At 32.7% G+C, this 23,845-nt stretch overlaps 1 protein-coding gene and 1 long non-coding RNA gene across 2 annotated transcripts in view; both read right to left on the reverse strand.

Moving 5' to 3' along the window:
• The window catches only part of LOC129910605 (uncharacterized), a 77,240-nt gene that overhangs the window by 21,663 nt on the left and 31,732 nt on the right, over positions 1-23,845 (reverse strand). The window lies entirely within an intron of this gene.
• LOC129910604 (segmentation protein Runt) lies at positions 13,800-18,228 on the reverse strand. The gene is made up of 3 exons (XM_055988040.1): positions 17,132-18,228; positions 16,634-16,777; positions 13,800-15,359 (listed from the first exon to the last, which is right to left on the reverse strand). The coding sequence occupies exons 1-3, from the start codon at positions 17,688-17,690 to the stop codon at positions 14,542-14,544; spliced, it is 1,521 nt and encodes a 506-aa protein (XP_055844015.1). The 5' UTR covers positions 17,691-18,228; the 3' UTR covers positions 13,800-14,541.

The raw sequence follows: 23,845 nt of genomic DNA on the forward strand, positions 1-23,845 counted from the left end.
AATATTTAAATTTTTGTATAGAAAAAATATTTTTGTAAGAAAAAAACCTTTCTATCGATTTTATTTTCTTATATTATCTGTTATCAAAATATTTGTGTTATCAAAATATCAGAAAAAAAAAATATATATGAAATGTTTCCTAAGCTCACAGTACTCTACAATTTTAAGAATATTATTTAATAAAAAAACACCGTTTTTTTTTTTACTTGCTTATTGTTAAAAAATCAACAAAAAATGTTACACACTTCAGTTATTTTGCTTTTCTATTTGCCTTTTATCATTTTTAAGCTTTATTTATTTGCTAAGTTTAATGTATACTGAAAAAAAACGTAAGGTCTCAATTAAATTTTTTTTTAACAAACAGCAATTGTTTATTCATAACAAAATAATCATAAAATTTTTAATTACCGAGATTAAAAAAATATTTGTAAAACATAAATTGTACGGAATTGTAAGATTAAACAAAAGTTTACATACATAATCTTTTTAGTATCATTACGTCAAGTAAAAATTAAAAAAAAATAAAATATCATACAGACTTCTTATTAAAATGCATACTCACTATCCATTTTCTTAAGGGGTATAAATTTCATTGTGACATTTTTTAAAACTTATAAGCGTGCAGAAGACATTTCAATAATAAGATTTCAAAACAGAAATACAATCGACTATTTGTAGAGAGTCGTGAGAAAAAAATAGGTACATATTTTGAAATACCTGTAATTTTGACTAAATCTCATACAAAACCTACATTTTTCTCTTAAACAATGAATTTAGTTCTGCTGATTGGAATAGTTCATTGTTTTCAAATTCGCCGAAAACTGCTACCGTTCATGGCTCTATTATAAAAATCATACTGTTCCATCACTTCCTTGATCATAAATCTATGCATTTCCACGCGACATTCTAAATATAATTTTTTTTTTTTTGTTTTGTTTCCCAACAGCAACACAGGGGGGCTCAAGAAACCCTAACCTAGATAGTCCAAGAAAAATAACACACAAACTTCCCAAAAACAATTCATTCTCTAAAAACTCTCTGGTGGCAATTAAATTCAAGGACATTCACTATATTTTCAGTGGCTTGTGTACCTCAATTTCATTTATGACTTAATTGCATTTACATTGTTTTCGAAGGTGCGTTTTGGTTGGTGTAACGAACCTTCTTTTTCGTCGGTATTTTTTCGGACGCGTTCTTTCTTTCTAAACACATCTACCACGCACCACACAATTTTGTAGGTAGCAACCGATCGCTAGAATATTTGTTTAACAAAACAATTGTTCTCATTTACCCAAGGAAAGAGAGGACTTATATGAGACATCAGACAAACAGGATAACAAAAAAAAAAAGAAGAACAAAATATTGTTCAATTGGAAAAATAGATACCCAAAGACTGACTTCCACAGAAATGCAAGGTGCTAAAAGGGCAAAAAGAGCGTGTCTATTTCTATATTACCTACTACCGGGTCTTATGCATAATTTTCTGGAATTCTAGCGTGTGCATGTCATAAATACTTTGTATCTCGAAAGATCCTTATTTTCAGTTGCGACATGAAAAGTCTTTAGAGTTGCCAGCGGGAGACCTGTTCTTCAAGTTGCCTATTAGAAGACCATGTTTCCATCAAGATAAAGAAAAACACAGTCCTGATGACAGAATTAAAGCGTTAAATTAAAGAAATGAAACGAATTTTGTATGAAGAATCTTCTATAAGGACTCTTTTTTAAGGAGTCCTTATTTCAAGACAAAGGACTCAATAAAAATTGATAGAAAAAATGAAAAAAACAAACAACCACAAAACACTTGATGAAAGTATTAAAAGCTCTTAACTAACAACGACAAAAAGCAATCATCCGATAGGGTCCTTTGATATAATAGTCCCCCCCCCCACTTTTCTTAGTTTCTTTTCAATCCTTGATTGATGCTCAATTAATTTTGCACTGACAAAATCATTTCAACAAAAATTCCCCGAAAGGATTAAAAACCATTGTTCCAACATGGCAAATCAATCCCCAATGACAAGACCAACAAAATGTCTCTCCTTCTTCCTTCGATAGCCAGTCGCCGCTTACCATCGCATATCAATACTGAAGAAGAATGGGTTAAAGCCGATTGAGACAATGGATGGAAAACAGAAAACGAAAAAGTGACAATATACCTTTGGGTCTTATGGACTACGACGAAAACGATGATTGTATTTGACAAGGCTCCCAGCCAAAGTAGAGGCCAATTAAAGGAGTCCCCCTGCCCCCATTCTTCGCCCCTACTTCGAATCATCTACCTTGAAAGAAGAAATTCCAATACCGGTAATTATCGGAACCACTTTTTTGTGTTATGTCCTCTGTCACCTTCTTTATCGTCCATCTGAATATTTTCGTATTTGAATATTGTCAATGGAAATTGTGAGGAGGGGGGGGGCGAATTGAATAAACGAAGTTGGAGATTGTGAAGCTTGTTCGTTGATTGAACCAAATATTCAGAGAGATTATGTGTGCCAACACGAATCGCTGGACTTCATTAGTCTCCCAGTGCCGCAATGGAGATGTTGGAGTTTATTCAGAGGTGGGGTTTCAAGGACCACTATGGACTTGTTGGAAGGTGTATTATGCCAATGCCAATTGATGCTGTACCATAACGCAATCGTTTGCACAATTTTGATGGTGATCATCCCAAAGTCCATACACTATGGAATTTCCTCTTCCTCTGATGGTGGTGGAGAGAGAGAGTTAACATAACTTGAGTTTGCAATGACTCGACGTATAGCTTGTCGTCATCGTCATCAACCAAATGCGGGGATGTTGACAAATCAATTAGCAATCAACGCCGAAGTTCATTAGTAAAAAGGACATTCACTCGTTGGTTTTTGTGTTTTTTCTTTCTTTTTTTCGTTTTTTTTTTCTGTTATTTATTCTGAAAATGGTTTCTTGTCATGGACAACAGAACCTAGTTGAAGTATCGTAGTCGTCGATGACATAGACAGGACGTTATTTTGTAAAATTTTAATTTCCAAAAGATCAACAACCTATTCGCCTCTGTCGGTGTGCGGCATTGATGGAGGTTAACTCTTTTGTCTTGTTTGACAAATACAAGCAAAGGCATTTTGACTCCTGCTAATTAAGTTTATTCAAATGAAATTAATTTAGTTGACTTTTTTTAATCTTTTTAAATACATATTTGAAAAACAAAAATTTTTTTTTTTTTAATGCTCTACCAAGGACTCTTATGTGGTTCATTTGTTGAGGTTTTTGCTTTTTTTTTTTGCTATTTTTTGTTAACACTGACGAGACTATTTGACTATTATTCAAAGCTTACCTATATGTTAAAAATTCAAGTTCAAAGCGATTACCTTACCTACCTACAATGTAATCGGAATTGTGGTTTGAAGGGATATTGGATTTCTCTATTTTTTTTTTTTTTTTGGTTTTTATGTAATAGTGAGAGTTTGAAGGACTCAACACGTGCTCGCGGTTAATGCGGTTGACGGATGAAGTTGACGGCAGGAAATTTTGTTCCTTTTTTTTCGTCGGTGATTCTTTGTGGTAATTTTGGTAAGTGATAAGCTTAAAAGTATGAGGGTGCTGAAAATAATTAAGAAAACTGAAAAAAAAAACTGTTCTGGGTTAAAAACCAGCAGCCACTATGTCAGTGAGACTCAGTGTCGTATTGGAAAGCCTTGAATTTTGTGGGAGATTTTGGAAAAACAAAACAACCACACTGATGTCTGACCGCAAAGCAATACTGCCAGTTAATTATAAATTTACTATGGAAATTGTTGGCAATTAAAATACATTACTGTGGAGATTCAATGTTAAATTTATTGAAAAAAGAGGTTGATTGCTAGTTTTTGATTATGTATAAAAGTTTAAAGCACTTGAAAGGTTCCAAAAATTATTCACAATAGATATAATTTGGTAGCCATAGGCTTTGTCATCCATACGTTTTGTTAATAATAATAAGAGAGAAATTAGTTAATTTGTTGATATAATCCTAACATTTGTTGATTTTAAACGTTATGAAAGTTTTTATCTTGTATGGACTTAGTGAAGCAGTAATAGTAATAGTAATAGTGTTTCTATTAGAGCGTGTAACCCCCACGTTTTTCTACAAGCTACAAAGCTGCATAGTTAAAAAAGTGTTAGGCTTCTGGACAGTAATTCTTACAAAGATAGTCGGATTTTATTTAAGTAGAGAAATAGAAAGGTATAAAAAACCACTTTTTTTGGTAAGGGACAGTTTTTGTTCATTTCGGAAACGAGTAATTGTTGATGAAGTTGTTGAACCTTCGTCAGAGAAGACTGACAACCATGATCTTAAGCTTTCAGAGGTAATGGCTGGATTAAAGTCGGTCAAAATAATTAATAATATTGGTGTCTTTTTGCTGAGGTTGGTATTTTTCCAAATGACCAAAAATTGAGGAAACAATTATAGTAGTAAGAATGTTAAGTAATTTTGATACAAAAACATATGAAACCACCTCGTCATCAAGTAATAGGCATACCTTCACTTATTTCAAATGACACTCTTGTGGTAAGTTGGCAAGAAAAAGTCAGTCAATTTATTGGCAGCGTTGTTGGCTGATTGCTATATATCTAAATCTACTGATTCTTGTTTTTCTTCTTATTCAGTTGAAAACTGACGGAACTATAGTATTTGCAATGTTTTAAGGTCTAAAAAAATCGTTTTTTGCAGAGATACCCAGAAGGAGATGATAAACTTCTGACGTCATACTGGTTTGTCTTCAAGCTCGAATTGATACTTTTGGCTAAGTATGCGTCCCGTTTCTGCTTGAACCTCGTAAGTACATTTTTTTAAAAGATTTAATTTTCTGTTAAACATTGCTCTAAAACTTACAAAAATAATAGATACAAAGGTTCAAGTGCAGAAACAACTTAATCAGTATGTCTTAAACATAAATTGATTTCCCTTAGTTCAATTCATATTTCTAACTTTACGTGTCAACCTCTCTACTTACAGGTTACAGTATGTGGCCACAAGATTATGACCGATAAAAATTTTCACAAATTTGTGACGCTTAAAACTAATTTTATTTTATTTTTTCTGTACAGTTATTATTTTTACAGCTTTCTACTACAACTCTATGAGTGTCACGTCCTTTCTAAGTAAGAACAATTAAAGAATAAACAGCAACAGACTTGGTAATTTTCCGGGGATGAATTTCACAAATAACGCTCTTTGAGGATTCTTAGCGAAATGCTGCAGAAAATCTTATACCAATTTGTGGAATAGCTTAGTGGTGAGGGGCTGAAATATTACAAGCACACTGGGGAAAAAATAAATTGAAGTTGAAACGTCGTTGTTTCAAAGATGAACTACTTTGATTTAATGTGACTTTAAGATACGAAATCAACAAAAATTAACATTTTTTCCATCTTCAACACAAAATCATTCCGAATTATAGTTAAATCAATGTGGTTTTCATTGATTTTATGTTTTTTTATGGTGGCTTTTCAGGTAAAAACAGAGTTCCTGAAAGAATAAAGGTATTTTGCAACAAAACGAAAACACACGATATACCTATTGAAAAAATCGTTATCAATTTTTTTGATTATGCCTCTTTAAAAAAAAAAATTCGTAGTGGAATAATATTTTATACAACCGTAATAATACTGTACTGTACAGAAAAAACAAAATAAAATTTGTTTTTATCATTCTAGTTAATCATCATGTGGCCACCTACTGTACATAAAAATAATTTCAAATATGCTCATCATGCTGATTTTTGGTGTATTATTTCTCAAAGATTGAATTTCACGGTTTTGACTTTTCAACTTCCATATCTGAAGTAGCACATCTTTTACATAAATTTTGGTTGTATGAGTGACTTTCATAAATTAACAATATCTATCGATTTCTATATCAATTTTTGTTACTATCATTTTTTATTCAGAAAATAACTACTATTACAGCAACTGTTACAAACTCATTACCTCGCGTCTCGATAGCAATATTTAATAAGTAATTAAAGCGCATGTTAAAATTATTCCTTTTGGCCGTTAAACTTAAATTATTGTTCTTCCATTACCACTGTTCAAAGGAGTCAATTGAATCGATGATACAGAACAGTATAGCGTTCTGAGCAAGGCAATCCCTCGAAACCCTCTTTTCCACAAAAAATTTTCTTACTTCTATAATCCTATCTTTTTCACAGTAAATTATATCGTTTCATACACGACCTTATAATATTAATTGGTGAAGTCTATTGAATTTGAACATTTGTTCATATTTCCCGAAATTCAATAGATAGCTCTGAAACTGTCCCCTGGTCTTTCTTAGATTTTTTTTTCAGTGCTTTGAATATTTAAGTCAGTTTTGGGCAACTATGTATGCATGCTCTACCCTAAAATACTTGAAAAATAGCACTTCTCAAAAAATAGATAAGGCACATTTTTTGGCATATACGAAGTTTTTTGAAAATTGTTTATGTAGATATTATGTGGTTGTAGAAATTTCATAATATTTCATATTATGAAAACATTTTCTATTAGACCCACGTCTAATTAACAAAAAATAAAAAAAAAATAAAAAAAGGTCACCTCATATTGCTCACTTAATTTCTTAGTTAATTTCCAATAGGCGAATTTTTCAATAAATATTGAACTTTAACACAAACTTATGAAGTAGTCCAGTCAGATTGAAGCTTTGTTAGGACCGAACTTTCTCAGTTTTCTTAAAAAAAAAAATGTCAGACAACTTGTGTAGAAGTATAATCATCAGGACATGGTGTTGGATTTTGTGTCTCTTTTTCATTGCCAGGAGGTGTCTGTCTTATGCAAGCCACAGATTTCCGGCAACTGAAAAGTATCGATAACTATTCCTATATCAATTATCTTATTTCTGACATTGAAAAGGTCAGGTGTATTCTTCCACTAACTTACTTCAATGGCACCAAAGTATTTCAATTTTTAAGCTATTGTTATAAGTTTTCAGTCAGAACTCAAAGCCATTATTATAACTTCGCAAAATTTAGTTTTCTCATTCAGCATAAAACCATGCAACTTCAAATAAAAATATTTGATAGAATTTCGACCAGAACGGTTACACATCAAATTAAATTCTCAGTCGCTGTCATAGATAAGTTTACGTCCTGAAATATTCATTCAGAATTCACATATAACTCCTTTCTCATCAACTGATACAGTGAAACCCATTACCAATTCATTTCCAGTGAATTTGCAAAACCAATCTGAAATACCGCCTGTCTGCCGCAAGTCAACGTTCAAACTTCTCATTAAGGAAAAAAAATAACACTACTTGAATCAAGTTCTGGCCAGTGACCTCTAGACAATGTGTACAAATACAAAAAAAAAAAAAATTAAACAAAAAGAAAACACAACAAGAAGAAAGCTCTTTCGCGTAATACAAGTTTTCGCTTTTTACATCGACATCTTTAATGCATTGCCATATCTCTACACTATATTCTCTGGCTCATGGCTCTGGTTCCTGGAACCTGGCACTCACGTCCATCTGTCCATTCCATATCAGCCTTATGGTCGCCATATCCACATTGACACTACACTACTCTACTCTACCCCATTCCGCATGGCCAAGCCAAAAACCATGCAATGCATTTTTCAGCCAACCATAATGCTGCACATTCTCCATGCTGCGGCTAACCTCCTCCTGAATAACACACACTTCCCACAAGTCCACACCACCACGATCATCATCAAGCCCCCCTCCCTTCTACCATTCTACCAGTTCCGTACAGCCGTGATGCTGATGGCTACACCAGCTCCACAAGGACTAAAAAAGACAAAGTGTCGTCCACTTGCCACTTTAGCTCTTTTGACAACGACACAGAGATGTGTTGTTGAGGCACATTAAGTGCCAAAATATAATAATTATATTGCAACAGCATACACACATGCAATATCACACCAAAAAAGCAACAACGACAACAATAAAAAAAAGAAAAAATAATAATAAAAGTCCTGCCTCAAAACAACGAGTAAATAAATTTGAGAAATGGCCAAAATTGCTTATACTACACAACACACACTCTTGGTTGTTGTCCTGGATGGAAATGGCGGTGGTGGTGGCGGGAGAGTATAAAGTATAATGGTGGCCACTCGCATATGAGCCTGGCATACATACTCGTTCTGAGACTGATGGTAGTGTGGTGGAGGCACCGCATATACTCAATCCAATGAAACGAAACAACACAAAACCTAGTGCCGCCATTGTGATTGACGTTGAGATGCCCACAGAAGTGCATTAGCTTTTATGCACGCCAGACTTCATCCAACATTTAGTTTATTGCAAATGCCACCGAAGCAACGAGTAGCACCGAGAGCTCTGAGGAAGCATCAGCAAAGGCATGATGGCTGCAAGTTGCTCTCCATTTCAATCAAAACCCCTTATAGCTTGGCCGGACCCGAACCGGGGACCAGGACCGGAACGTTTGTGTGTTTGTTTCCTCCAATGTTATTCACGCGTGTCTGGTACTTTACCACTATCCTTTTTCTCCCACGATAGGCTGCTGTGAGGAATAGGAGAGATTGGGTAAAATATGGGCTCCTGAACGAGGTGGGCCCTACCCTAAAATCATTTAGAAGAGTTTTTCTCGAAAAACGGTTAAGGGCTAGTCAATCGAAGAAGCCCGGAAAGTCTAACTGACTAAGAATTTACAAGTCCACGGATTATCCAGAACGAGTGGGGCCCTACGCTAAGAACGTTCAGAAGCATTGTCTCCAAAAAAAACGGTTAAAGGCTAGCCAATCGGAAAACCCTACTGACTAAGACTTAACAACTCCAAGGACTTTAATCGAGTAAAAATGGAATTCCGCCGCACATAACCGCTGCACCACGTCCGGAGCACTTTTTGACCACCGCAACACCGCTGCACCACGTCTGCACCATTTTAAAAATTTCTAAACCGCCGCACCACCGCTTCACCACGTCCGCACCATTTCATTTTGAAAAAAAAAGAAAAAAACATGAACAAAATTTGGTGCACCACGACAGCACTACTTCTCTTTTATCGTGCTTATACAAATGTTTAAGTCGTCTTCAAAGTTATTTTGACTAAAGCAACAAATTGTCAGTTCGTACAAACATGACTTGGTGTTCGAGTGGTTAAAGCGTTGGACTTCTAATTGAAAGTGCTCTGGATACTCTAGTTTGAATCTCCTTCTCGTGCGTCAGTAGTTTTATTTTTATTTTTCAATAATCCAAAATTATGTATCGTGGTGCAGCGAATTTTGCATACAAAATGAAATGGTGCGGACGTGGTGCAGTGGTGATGCGGAGGTGGTGCACCGAATTTTTCATTCAAAATGAAATAATGCGGACATGGTGCAGTCATGGTGCAGCAGTGGTTTGCCGAAATTTTCCACTAAATGGCGGTGGTGCAGCTGTGGTGCGGTGGTCAAGATTTTTCAATTTCTATTTTTACTCGGGAATACAAAAGCATCTTCCCTGACCCCAATGAACATACAAATTCAGCCCTGTTCCAACGTTTACCACTTCAACAAGAGTTTTTATGTTTGGCTGTTTTTCCGGAAGCCCACCCTCTCCCCTCTCCAACGCCATGGACGAAGAAATTCGAGTAGCAATGCAAATTTTTAGCGATTTTCGCTTCAACCCACTCACAGTTAGCGGCCGTTGTGCAACAATTCACTTCTATCAACCGGACATCTCTTATCCTGGAGCCAAAAATATTCCTCCACCTCGATACATTGCATTTGTTGAATCAAGCGATTTTCCAATGCAATAAAAAGTAAAACACAAAAAAAAAATACTGAAAAAAAACAAAGTCAAAGCTATATCAACTTTAATGCTGAGGAGTTTCACATTGGTGGATATCATAGGAGGATATTGTGAGTATCGTAACCGCCACTATCTATGCCACACCGTACACCACCACTGTTGCCACCACCACCGTCAGCCGCGCTGAGCCACAAAAATAACAAGGAATAGTGAAAACACGCTTGGCAGTCAGTCCAGTCCAGGTCCACATGAATTGTCTATGTTTACTCTTTTCGGTAGTAGCTATAAACGTTTCGAGAATCGAACGAAAGTTCGGAAGGTAAAAAACTTTTTTGGAATAAAGGCTCAATAAATCTGCCAAAGCATGTCCTCTTCAGCTTGAACTGCGAATCAGAGAGGCAATTTCGCGCAGGATATACACACTTTTCGGCGGACATACCATCGGACAATGGAGAGACAAAAAAAATACCTACTTCTGGAATAGAAAGCCAAGCAGGACTCGCACTCACGGATAGCCACTACTATAGAACTTGGGTTTCTATTGATTGCAGCAACTCATGTATAAAATAATGGTTCAATATTTACCCTCCATTGTTGGGTGAACGATGCATATGATGGTTGATGGTGGGTGTCCGCGGGAAAGGAGGAGAGGGTAGGTACTTGAAAATTGAACTACTTTTACGAAACTAGAGGGTTAACCAAGTTGCGTTTGGAGTGAATGGATCTGAATTGTCGTGGATATGAGATGAGATTTTGCGTTCGTATGATGAGTGTGCCAGCCCTTTTAGTGATTTGCGTGATGCAGATTTTTATTTCGTGATGAAATCTGATGAATTTTATCAAAAATAAACGAAATTTTAAGGTACAGTATCCCAGACAAGAAACAAAAAAAATATGATATGATTTCTTATGTTATGACTTCCATTCAAAAAATCAATAAATTTATACCTAACTAAGTAGGGTAGAGTTGCCTATTTGCGGCCGTCCCCAGTTTCCGGCCACCTTTAGGAAAATCATTATAACTAGTGATTTCTTAGGCTTTATTCCAAAATGTAGCTCTTATGCTGTTCATTTATATGTATGAACAGCATAAGAGCGAGTTTTAAATCAATTTTCCAATAAATGTTAAATATATCAGATGTTAAGTTATCCTTGTGTTATTTTTTTTCTGCCATTTACCTTTTTATTGAAGAAAAAATCGAGATGCAACACAGTTTACAAAAAAAAAAAAAAAAAACGTCAAGGCCAAAAATTTTTTTCAAGCTAAGAGTTCAATGTACAAAAATACCTTTAATTAAAAAAAAAAAAAAACTATTTATTGACATTTATTTCCATTGTTTTTTCTTACATTCTGCAGTGAAGTTGTTTACCTACCACACCTAACAGTTAAGAGGTAAGGTGTTTATTTACGTTGGGTTAATTGATGGCCAATGGACAAAAAATACAATTTGTGAAATTTTAATTTAATGCAAAAACTTATTTGTATGCAAGGTAGCTGTCTAATAATAATTAATTTGATGAGGAGGGGGGGAGGAAAATATAATAATATATGTATTTTTTTTAAACTGAAGCTATGCCCTTACACTTTAAAAACAGTTCAATATGCTAGTCAAAAGACACAAATTTATACAAATCTTAAAAAAAGTATATATTTATTGCAAATACAAAAGTTTTTCATTAAAAAAAAATTTTCAGCAAACCAAACATTTTCATACATTTTAGTTGACATAGAATGGTTATACTTTAATCTATTATAAAATAACATTTGCACCAATATGTTTGGAATGATATTTCTATATTTAAGACAGTTTAAACAGAAAGTGATCAAAACCAAACAACTGCGTTACTTTACTGCAAATCTCAGTTTTATTTGTAAAATCATATAATTAAGCTCTCTGATATTCCTATTTTAAACTTTAGGAACAACGTAAGTCTCCTATAAAATTAAATCACAGAAAAATTAATTTCAATTAAATATTCTTGCGTTACTAAGATAAACCACAATGTTACCGTGATTTGTAAACAATTCGATCCTAATTTGGGTTTTAAACTTGTAAAAGTAAATAATGTTAATTTTATAACTCAATGTACTTTTTTTTCAAGAAAAATGAAATTCAAGAAAAGGGATATTTTTTTAGGCACTAAAAAGTATTTTGGCCCATAAAAATTAAATTATTAATTAAACGGAGTTCGATACAACCCAAATCCAATTTGTTGTTGTTTTTTTTTTAATTTATTTTAAAGAAAAATCAATTAAAATCATTTTTTTTTATCAACGTTAATGTTTTGTTTAACAAGTCAATAATAATATTAAAAACTTTTTACTGAAGAAACTTGTAGGTACCTACGGACAGTTCCTTTAAAAGTTAATTAATACTTAAAAGATCATCATGCTCTTTTTTACCTGTTGCAAAATATCCCAAGTACAGGTATCATAAAGTATAGGGAAAGGGCTTTTGGAAAAATGAACTATCTTTGAGTTTGTTTTTTAATTATTTGTTCATTAAAAGAATACAAAATAAAAAAGGTTTTTTTAACCAAATACCTACAATATTAAAATTTTAAAAAAGGGTTATTTTTTTTTTCTACCAATAAATTTTTTAACTAACCTTAAAGTTGGGCTCTTACAGCAGAATATTTTTTTTTTTTAGAATAAACCCAAGAATTACTTCTTAAATTTCCCTTGAAATATTAAAAGACAATTTGTAGTGTATCGCAATTAAAAAGCTAGATATCCGGATGCATGCGAACGACAACTATTTTGCAGAAAAAAAAGTCCACAAAAATCTCCACTTTGCAAGTCGCGATTTTCAAAGTCAAACCGCAATTTTGGGATATACCAAAATTAGCAAAAATAGACAATGGTATTGTGTTTACTGTATAATACATACGAAACGTTACATAATGTTAACATCAAGTCAATTTGAAGTCTCTAAAAGAAAATAAAACATCTGTCAAACCGTATTTTCACAACAGCAGTAAAATTACAACCAAAAAACCTTTAAAAGTTATTTTATTGTTTCCAAATGTAGCTTTAAAGTTGTAATATCAAAACAATGGCCCGTATGCATAAAAAATTGTAAATACGAAATGTGGATAAAAATCGTTCATACTTTACAATTTTTCATGTATAAGCATTTACTATTTTTTATACATATGACCCAATGTAGATAATGAAAAACTGGTATTTTTTTAGGGAGGTAGGAATTTAAGTAAATGTAGGTAACTAAAACACATCCTTGTACAGCCCCGGAATAAGTGTTAAAAGTCTAATTTTTTGTTTCAATATTTGTTTGGAAATGAAAAAATGTGTTCCAAAATTATCTACATATGTTTATGCATCTCCTACAAAATTCTGAGTTAACATGAAAATCTCTGAAGTTGACAAAATTTGTATTTATAGTAAGTTAATTGCCGGCTGCCGCATACCTACTTGATTGTAGTTAAGTCAGCCTTTTGTATTGCTTTGGTTTAAACCTTATCCTACAAATATCTCAATTTAAATTTCAAACCTTCTTAAAATTATGACATGAGTATTATACTTTATACTGACGCAATGTTAATTTTCTCCTATTGTTGTTGACATCTATCTAGTAAATAAATAAAAGAATTTGTCTCAAGTCCATCTCCAAACTTATCGCTACAACTTTGCACCCCGTTATTGATCAAAACGCTCTAAAATGTCATTTTGATGTGTAAACTATAATTGACTTCCCAAATCACCAAGCCATCAAGACATCATTTTCCAGACGACAATCAGCAAAAAAATAAATTAAAAACAAAAATAAATAATTTTTTTTGTAAAAATTGTTTGTATTTTTTTTTTCTATAAATTATTCTTAAATAACAAAACTTATAAACTAATAACTTTTATACATTGTTTTTCAATTTTTATATACAGTGTGAGTTTTTTTTTTTTTACATAATTTTCTTTTTCATTACCAACAAAATATAAATAATTTTCTTTCTCTCTATTTTTTTCATTTGAACTATTGTTTGTTTTATTTACAATATTGGAAAATAATATAAAAAAAAAATAAATAATTTTAAAGTTTAGAATTTAATTGTTTGTTATTGTTGGAAATAAATCAATTTTTTTTCAAATATAGGTAGGTACTTTTCGTTTTACATAAATGTGCGTTTTTCTGTAATTTTAATTTCTTGAAATTTATATATAGATTTAGCATTTCTTCAAATTGAAACCTTTTAAACGATTTCATGGAAAAATCATTGAATCCAATGTTTTGAAATGCGCGACGGGAATCTGTTTTTTCATTCCATTCATTTATATTCAGTTTCACCATCATCCCTTAAATTAATTCCCTCTTCAACCCCTTACACCACTATTATCACAATTATTTTTATCCATCGTTTTCATCATCACATTTTTTTTTGTTTTTGGTTGTTTTTTAGCTTCTGTTTGTTAAATTTTGTGTTGGTTACAAAAGTTTATCAATTTTTTAACTTCACGGAAAAAAAATCGAAAACACCACCACACCATCAAAAATCTCGACTCCATAGCGACACTTTCTCATCTAAAGATGAGAGATTTCCTAGAAATCATTCTTCTTTTCATCCATCTTTTGTCCATTAATAGTTTCCATATTTTCTGGCTCAAGAAAACTTAACTGGGGCTGTGTTCGCAAAGTCGACACGACACTACCACACTCTCACTTTGTTCGCCTGCTCTGCATTAAAAATCGTGTCACATTAACAGTAACAGAATTATGCGTGAGTTGCAGCGGATTATAACTGTGCATGGGATTTTTCTAAAAAATCCATTTGCGGAATTTTGTGTCTTCTTGAGGCGGTCCTCAGTATGGTCTCCAGACCGTCTTCTGGGCGGAAATTGTCGCTGATTTGAATTTAGTTTCCGGTGAGGTGGGTGACGATTTCGTTGCCGGAATTGTGATCGATGATTCATGGAAGATTGGCTTCATTGCCGATGGTGCTTTCAGGTCACAACGTAGACGAAGCGATGATTGTTGAATGGTGCTTAGCGGACTGCTGCGTGTTGAATCGATAGATTTGTCAAGATCCTCCTGAGAGCAAAGCCTTTCATCCATTGATTGTAATTTGGGACGGAGAATTGGAATGAATGCCGATTTGACGACATCAATTTGCTCATCATCCGAATCGTCTGAGGATTGTTCATGCAGTGAACTCGTCTCCAGGGATGTGTTCAATTTCGCCGAAATACTGTGGTTCGTTGATGGGGGGCTTGATGATGATGGACGAGAGGATGCCGGCGATATGTGTGCTGGACTAATGTGTTCGGTGGATCCATGACTGTTAAGGGATGTGTTCAAAGGATTGATGCCATGTGGTGGTAGACCATTACGAACACGTAATCCTGGGAAATTGTATGGCAGGAATGGTTGGCCAGGTCCGAAGGGGAATTGTGGCAGGTAGGCGGCATTGGCACTCTGTGCTGATCCAGGTGATGGTATCATGCCATTTGGACCGGACATTGGTGGCAAGCCGGGTGGGGTATTTGGTGGTTGATGGTGGAAGTCGTTGGGGCCATTACCGCCGCCGCCGCCGGCATGTGGTGGTGGTGGTGGGGGGCCTTGTGGACCCGCTGATGGCGGAAGACCAGTTTGAGGCACTGCTGTTGGCAAAGTTGGGGATCCTGAAATTAATAAAAATAAAAAAATGGAGTTAGTTAAATGAATTATATTTTTTTTTGTTTTAATGAGTAAAAGAGGAAAATAACTTGGGAATTGGAGAAGGAAGGTTTTTATGTTTTTTTTTTTTTTCTTGCTTAGACTACTTTCAGCGTTTCTTTTAAAAATTAATTGAATGTTGCTTACTTAGAAAATACAATTCTTCATTGAATTTTCATTCAAAAACACTAGTTTTACTTTAAAAACTGCGTTTTTAAGTTAGAAACACTTATTTTTCAATGAGTTTTGATTAAAAAAAGACCATGGTGATTTCGAAAACTGAAAAACTTAATTTTTAAATGAACTTAAATACAAAAACAATATTTTAAACTTAGAAAACACAAACTAAACTAAATTTCGATACAAAAACAGCGTTTTCAACCTATTAAACACATTTGTTGGTTGAATTTTTATACAAAAATACCGTTTTGACTTGAAAACCACCGTTTCTAACCTTAAAAACATAATTCTTAACTAAATTTTAATTCAAAAACCCGATTTTTACTTTGAAAACAAAATTAATATCTGAAAAGAATACTGTTGAAAGTTCAAAAACAGCATTTTTAAGGTTAAGTTTGTTTAAAACTGTTAAAAAAAATTAAGACAAGACTACGAAAAAATTTTGAAAATCACTTAAAATGCAGAATCGAATGAAAATTTGTTCGAAACATAAAAAAACAGAAGAAAGAACTAAATGGACGAAAAAAAACCGCGGAATCGAATGAAAAACAACCCATTAAAACTGTCTTTTGTGGTGAATTTAAGATGGTTTGAGGTATTTACTCGAATTTTTTGCTTTCATTGTAATCTTTCGATTTGAAATGTATAAATGAATGAATTGTCAGCGAGGGATGCATTTAAATGGGGTGGTTTTATATAGATTTTCTAATGTTTTTTTGTGTTGTTTTTTGTTTGAATAAAAAAAAAACAACCCTTATGTTGGAATTGCTATTAAAATCAAACAAAAACAAAAAAACCAAACATACGCAATCCGTAGAAGGGGTTTTAAAAGTACTATAACTCGCGTGTTTTTCACCCCCAATTTATATGAAAAAAACTTTAGATATGTTTGTTTTTCTCGCTTCGATTTTTAATTGAAATCACTCGAAAATAAATTTCAAATGTGAAAAAAGTTGAATGTGTTTTGGATAAACAAAAAAAAAAAAGGACAAAGAAGGATGTTTGGAAAATAATCACAAAAAAAAAAATATATATATAGAAAATGATTTAAATGACTAACCTTTAGCTAGTGAAGGATGATGTACTGCAGCCGCCGCTTGATGACGAAAATAATCCGCATATCCATATGTCATATAGGCTGCATCTAACCATGCAGGATTCAACATAAATGGGTTGAATGCACCAGGATGAGGATATCCATAATCTAAAAAAAGTAAAGAGAAAATGATTTTCGATTTAGTAAAACATGTGGTTTGAGTGAGAGATATGCGGCAGATTGATGCCGTCGTTATTATAAAAGTTGGGATTTTTTTTTTTTTTTTTAATTTCTTTTGATTTTATAGCAACATCGGCGCCACAATGTTTGTGTTATTTTGTATGCAGGAGTAATAAGAGAGATATAATAAAAAAAAGGGCAAGTTAATGTATTTTTTTAATTTTTGTTTACACAACTCTTGAACTGCATACAAAAAAAACACACACATTTGGTTGCAATAAAATCAGAGGAGAATAAAACCCATAAATATTTTTTTTAAGCATTTTTTTTGAATATACTCACTTTGTTTGGATCTTGGCTCCCTTGGACCATCAACGGTCACTTTAATAGCTTTTGTATATGAGGCAGTTTGTACAGGATATGTGGCAATTGTAATAGTCAATGAAAATGACTTTCCACGACCACTTCTGCCAACAAAACGCAAATCATTGAATTTTGCAACTTGATTTTTCATTATCGCCGTACAATTTCTCAATTCGCCGCAGTAATTTTCATCATTTCCACATTTGATTGTTACTAATGTGCCATCTTGGACATCATCCAGAGCAATAACTTTAAATGCACCCGGAAGTGATTTGTTGCTGCGCCAATGATTTGGCAACGCTGAACACAATATGGAAGGAGATCCTGTTTGGGCTAATTCGCCGTGATATTCTTGGAGCATTTCGTGGAGGCTGGCAAACATGTCGGTCATTGATGGGGGCATTTTGGCAGCAGCAGGTGATGATGAATTATTAGTATCCTGACAGGTTGTGTCGTTATTGTTATTATTTCGATGATGGGGGGAATTGTTGGAGGTGGGGGGTGCTACAACAACTGTTGGTCCTTGTGGTAAATGCATTTTTGTAATTTTATTTTTTTGTGTTTTTGATCAAAAAGTGTTAAGTTAGAAGGATTAATCCTTGATATCCTTTTTTGGTTCACACTATTTCACTTTGTTCTCACTTAAAAGGTAAAATATCCTTTTTTTATAAAAAATTTGAATTTTTCACAACTTTGTTCACTGATTGTAGTCGTATAGTATCCGTTATGAAGATCGTTTTTTCTCCGTTATGTACCGCACTCCGTGACGTTCAAAAACTGAATGTCAAAAACACGTTCAAAAATTTTCCTCTCTCGTATTTTTCTTAAAATAAAATATATCCAACCGATATCGAGAATATAAATTCTTTTTTATATATGTGTGTGTGTATTAGATAGACAGGTATAACTCAAAAAAAAAAGTATCTTTTAAGTTTAAGTATCTCGCGCTGATGGTTATTTTTATAAAATTCTATGTTCCTATCGCGTAAAAGTCTCAGAGCGAACTGACTCAATCTTGTCGATCGACGGAGGTTTTTCTATTTTAGAGCCCTCTCGAATGGAAAGTAGCAGCACAATTCTATCTACCTACCTACAACAACAACAATAATAAAAAAAAAAAAACACACGACAACACGATATGACGATGACAACGACGACGGACGGTCACCAGGCAATGTGCCTGTGCCACACAACCAACCACCATTACCAATACCACTATCATTCAAAAAATAGCTACCACACTACCGCGCACACAACCGCAGGAAAAAATTCAATGCCCGCTACCACCACCATTTCGTCTCTCACTTTGTCATCATGGGAGTAAAAGAAATAGCAAATGACATACAACAAGAAAAAAAATAATAAAAATGTTTTTCACCTTTTTTCCATCCATCTACACAGATTTCTGTGTGTTACCCTTGCCGCTCGCACACAAATACATTTACACAATTTTTCCATTTTTCCATGAATTTTTTCTCATTTTTATTACTTTTTCCCTTAAAAAAAAAAATCAGCAAAAAAAAAAAAAAAAAACACCCTCCTTTGAGCCTTTTTTTGTTGGACGAGCTATGAGCGAGCACCCAAACCAATACCCATACAGTAGCATAATACAAAAAAGGACACACTCACTGTATGTTGAGTGAATGAAGTATTCTATACCTACCTGACTCGAGCCAATTGCTAGTTGTGTCCTGTATGTCCTGTATGATGATGAAACGCGTGCGGATTAGGGGGTAAGTAGGTAGTTGAACTGAGTATAAAAAAAATTTTATTTATTTTTTTACCCCCGTTCTGCCCCCTGTATACTTTGAAAGAGAAAAATTCTCCTAAAAAAAAAACAACATTTAAAATAAAACTCCAGAGAAAGAGATATCTTGGAAGCCAAACACAAAAAATCATTACTTTTTTGTAAAAGTTTTTCTTCGTCCTTTGACTTTCTTTTCGTCCTTTATGGGAAACATGGAGTAGAAAAATCTCTCTTAAGAAATAAATAAATACAAAAAAAAGAAAAGCTCCAATGAAAAAAAAAATTCGTCCTTCGTCCTTTTCATTTGCACTCGCATAGCAAATCGCGCGAATATCCTGTCACATCTCATACATTTCATACAAATCTGTCATTGCTTCTAGTTTTTTTTTTAATACTTCTCCTTTAAGCATCCCATTCAGAATTTCAAGGGTTGTTTTGGTGGTGAATTACCATTGGATCCTGTGTGTATCAGTTTTTTTTTTTTTTTATTTTTTGTTATTTGTCCTTGTTTGTTGGTATGCCAACAAAAATATACCACAATCGTTTGCTGTGGTGTAGCTCACTCACAGTCGTTGAACAACCCGAGGACGAGCTGGAACCACTATCATCCTAGGAGAGGACTATTCTCTATACCCAGTATAGATGATGGTGCACCACAGTGGCTACAGCTATCATCATAGATATCCTCTTCCATCCCTTGTTTATTCCCGGAAAGAGAAAGAGAGAGAAAATTGTTCCTTGCATCATCATCATCAATGGATTTTCGATATTTCATTGATATATTTTCTTCTTCTCGACTCTATACTCAAAATCCAACCAAGCTGATATATATTTTCTGGTCAAGAGAAATGGTTTTTCTTTAGCCAATTTTCCAAATTGATATCATAAAAGGGGAGAGACACAGACAGAGAGTGAATCCTTTTTGGGAAGTTTTGTGAATTTTCTTAACCAGAAAAAGCAAAGATCTTATAAATCAGCCCTCTTTACCTTGTTGAACCCCCTTTAATCAGAGGGTGTAAATTAGTTTGGAAAATATATTCTCCAATTTTATGTGTGTGAATATATTTATTTTCGTGTTTGTGTGTGTGTCTGTATTTGCTTTTGTATGTGTGTTAGTATAGGGTTTTTTTTTTTTTTTTTTGTTGGGGAGAGGACCTATATTTTCTATGCATTGTGGTTGGTTGAAATGGAAAATTGTTTTCTCAACCACAGACGTCTTGAAAGGCAGCCACAATTTTCGGGTCACACACAACATGTATAAATATAGAAAGATGTATAGATAAATATATGAAAATGCCCTCTCTTTTGCATTTTCTAGGTGGATACTAGGTACGTGTAGATATGGAAAAAGTGGAGGTTTTTTCTTATGGTAGGTGTTCTTTACTCACATCAAATGCCAAATGCGGACTCATTTGGGGACTATACACGACTACGACCAATAATACAGATTTGGGGGTTTGGTTTTTTGTTTTGAGGTTGGCACCTGTTTTTGTGGTATTTGCTTGTGCGTGAATTAATTTTTTTTTTTTTAGATTTAATATAGGTGACTAGAGCTGTAATGGGTATTCAAGGTGCATTAAAGATACTTTAGGATCTCAGATAGATAATTTTGTATAGGGAATCTAGATGTTTTAGGAGAAAGAGGTTAATTAAAAAGGTAATTTATAAATGATTTTAAATTGTTGCTTAGGATTCATCTGTTTAGTAATCTAAAAATGTAATGTTTAAAATAGATGCGGGTAATATGGCCTACTAATAGCTAAGCTACTTGTTTAAAAATGATACAAATGATGAATGGCCCGATATGACCACCTACAAATTGTTATGTCCATTTTTATGCCCATTTTTATGCAAAGATGAATAGTTTTTCAACATAATAAGTATTTTTATAGCGAAACCCTGTTAAAAATAATAATACGCTAGTAAAATTTGGCACTGTGGCTTCATTTGGCATAATTTAGCCTATATTTATTTTTCGCATGAAAAGGTACTTTTTGAGACAAAAGGGAGAACATGGAACTTCGGTAAATGTGTTGCTTTTTTGTATTATTACCAACATCAAAAATGTTTACCTACACCGAAAAAAAAGACAAATATCAATTTAAAATTTTTTAAATAACAAATTAACATTTTTCAAATATCAGCCAAAAATGCTGTATAAAATGTGTTTTAGGATATTTAAAATGTGTTTTATGATATTTAAAATTTTAAAACAATATTTTTATTATCAGGATGATATTTAAATGTCACATTTTGGAAATTTTTTTTGATATTTTATTATCATTTTTTTCATATAAATTTCTCATTCCAAATTTATTGAAAAATATTAAATAAAAAATTCTTAATGTGTACTAATTTAAAGACGTATTGTGTTTTTTTCGAAGTAAAATGTATGATTTACTGAGAAAATTTGATCGGCAATAAAATTTTACATCACATAGTTTGGGAAAAAATAACAAAAACAATTATATCACCTATAATAGAAAAAATAATATCACCACTATTTTGTAAAGAATATTCACTTTCAGTAATGTTTGGAAAAAAGAAAGAAAATACTTAAAATAGTAAAAATAATAAAAAAGAAAAAGAAAGAAATATCATTATAATAAACTAAAACGTAAAATCTAGTCAACATTGATATTTTAATTGTCAAAGTGAAATTTTCACTATCCACCTAAAATTAAAAAATGTCAAAATGATATGATAAAATATCAAAATTGATATTTTAATTGTCACTCAAAAATGTTAATTTGATAGCTGTTATTATCAATTTTTTTTTTCGGTGTATTCAAATAAAAAGGGTTTTTTTCGAGTCAAATGGAAATTTTTTTTCGACATTTCGTCACGTGAGTTCTTATTTGTCCTATAAACCAAAAACTTAACTTTTCAGGAGAGCGTTTTTAAACTTTAAAGTGGTGGTTTACTTATTTTTTTGAGACTAATCACAGTGATTTGTATGTTTTTTTTGAAAGATTAGATATTTCCGAACCATACATAAAGCAGTCATGCATGGTTTGGTTTTTCAATATTGATTTAATTGAGTTTTTAAGAAAAGTAGTAAAATGGACATAGGATACCTGTCCATACAGTTACAGACACATGAAAAAGAAAAGCTAAAAATTTTTTCTCCAGTGGAATTTGTATTGGATATAGGACACAAAAACAGAAAAAATAGGAAACCAAATATTTTTATTGAAATTGAAACTCAAAACATTCTTTATTTGAGTTTAAAAAAATAAACGAAAATATTATATACAAGGGCTTTAGTTTAGAGACAACTCAATCAATATGTCCTAAACATATGTAACTTGATTTCCTTTTGTTCAATTCATATTTGTAATTTCAAGAAAAAAGTATATTTCTTTGAAGAACTGAACAAAAATTGCTGTGTAGATACGCGGTTCATGCAGAAACGGGACGATATGGATGAGGTCCTTCATTTTTTCATTAGAGATGGTTACCTTAGCATTAAGCAACGATACTTTTGGCACTGCAATGACTTCAAAATTTGACTATTTTGCCTCTTCCTAGGGGGAGCTATTATGAGGATGTTAGTCATTTTGTGTGAAAAATATGACATCATTGGATAAAGGACATTTAAGCACAAATTTTGCATAATTATAAAGCCAGTATATGTCCTACTGCATACAAAAACTTATATAGGACAAATAAGCATAAAATTCATCGAAACAATTTGGTCTATAGGACTAAATCAGAGATAGGACGATTCTGATTTCAGCAATCGAATGAGCGTGGTCGAAAATATAAGATGGCATCCATAACTCATTTTCGTCGAAAATGGTCTTGTGGGACAAATGAGAACTCAAGTGACGATTTGAATACATTTTTTAAACGACTTTTACCTTGTTTTGGGAGACTTTACACCTGAAATTGGAAGTTTTTCATTCATTTTTGTAAGAGCAATTAGTAAGAGTGCGTTGATCATTTTAAGCCTTATAGCAAATGGCGCCCAACACTTTAGATTAAACATGCGAATTGGGTTAAATATTTAGCGAAGGATAAACTTTTGACATTTATGTGTGTGGCCAAACGTCAAAATTCAAGGTAACTTAACTTTCGTAAAGTGTGTCAACTTCAATACAAAAGAATAAGAAAAATTAAAAGACAAATTCAAACAAAATGTATGTATATTCTCTATCTTCTAGTACCATGGTACTGACAAAAAATTTTATCTTGATTGTTTAAATCAAAGGTAATGTAAATGTACTTTCCGTAAAAAATTAATAAAAAGTTGTTAATATGTACTTTTAAAATTGCAAAAAGGCATTTAACAACAAAAAAAAAAAATTAAAAATAAAAATAACTAGGTAACCATGCCCCGGTATAATTTTTTCGAAAAAATTTAGAGTTTAAGCTAATTGAGAAGGATTTTTCCCTTTACTATGAAGATCGAAAGTACATCTCCCTTTTATCGCAGTTTAATGATTTTTTCGGCCTATTTTTTTATTCAAAAATACTTGTTACATAGTTAAATAGTAGCAATAAAATGAATGCATTTTCGTTAACAATTTTTGAAAACTTGCTAAAAAATAACTATAGTTACTTTTAAGATATCTTTGTTTCCATCACTTTATTTCGACAATATACCAAAAGAACAAAAAATTATTAAAAGCATTTCTAACATCTATAACATTCGATTTGCATAATTTTACTCAATAGTGTTCTATTTCTCTGGCCATGGCTGTACGTTTTCCGTTAACAAATATAAAATAGTTTTAAGACCAAATCATGTTATATGGACCATTTAAATCATATATGGAAGAGAAAATGAGTTTTGGATTATTTGACTATTAACCCTCTGTAGGCACACCTCATTTTTGCGAATTTGGTTTATACTTTTTCATGTCGCCAGAACTTTTTTCGATCTCACTACTTTATAGAGAATCATATATGAAATTGATGTAGAATATTCCGAGGAATTCGAA

Source organism: Episyrphus balteatus, chromosome 2 (genome assembly GCF_945859705.1).
Source record: "Episyrphus balteatus chromosome 2, idEpiBalt1.1, whole genome shotgun sequence".
NCBI classification, from domain to species: Eukaryota; Metazoa; Arthropoda; class Insecta; order Diptera; family Syrphidae; genus Episyrphus; species Episyrphus balteatus.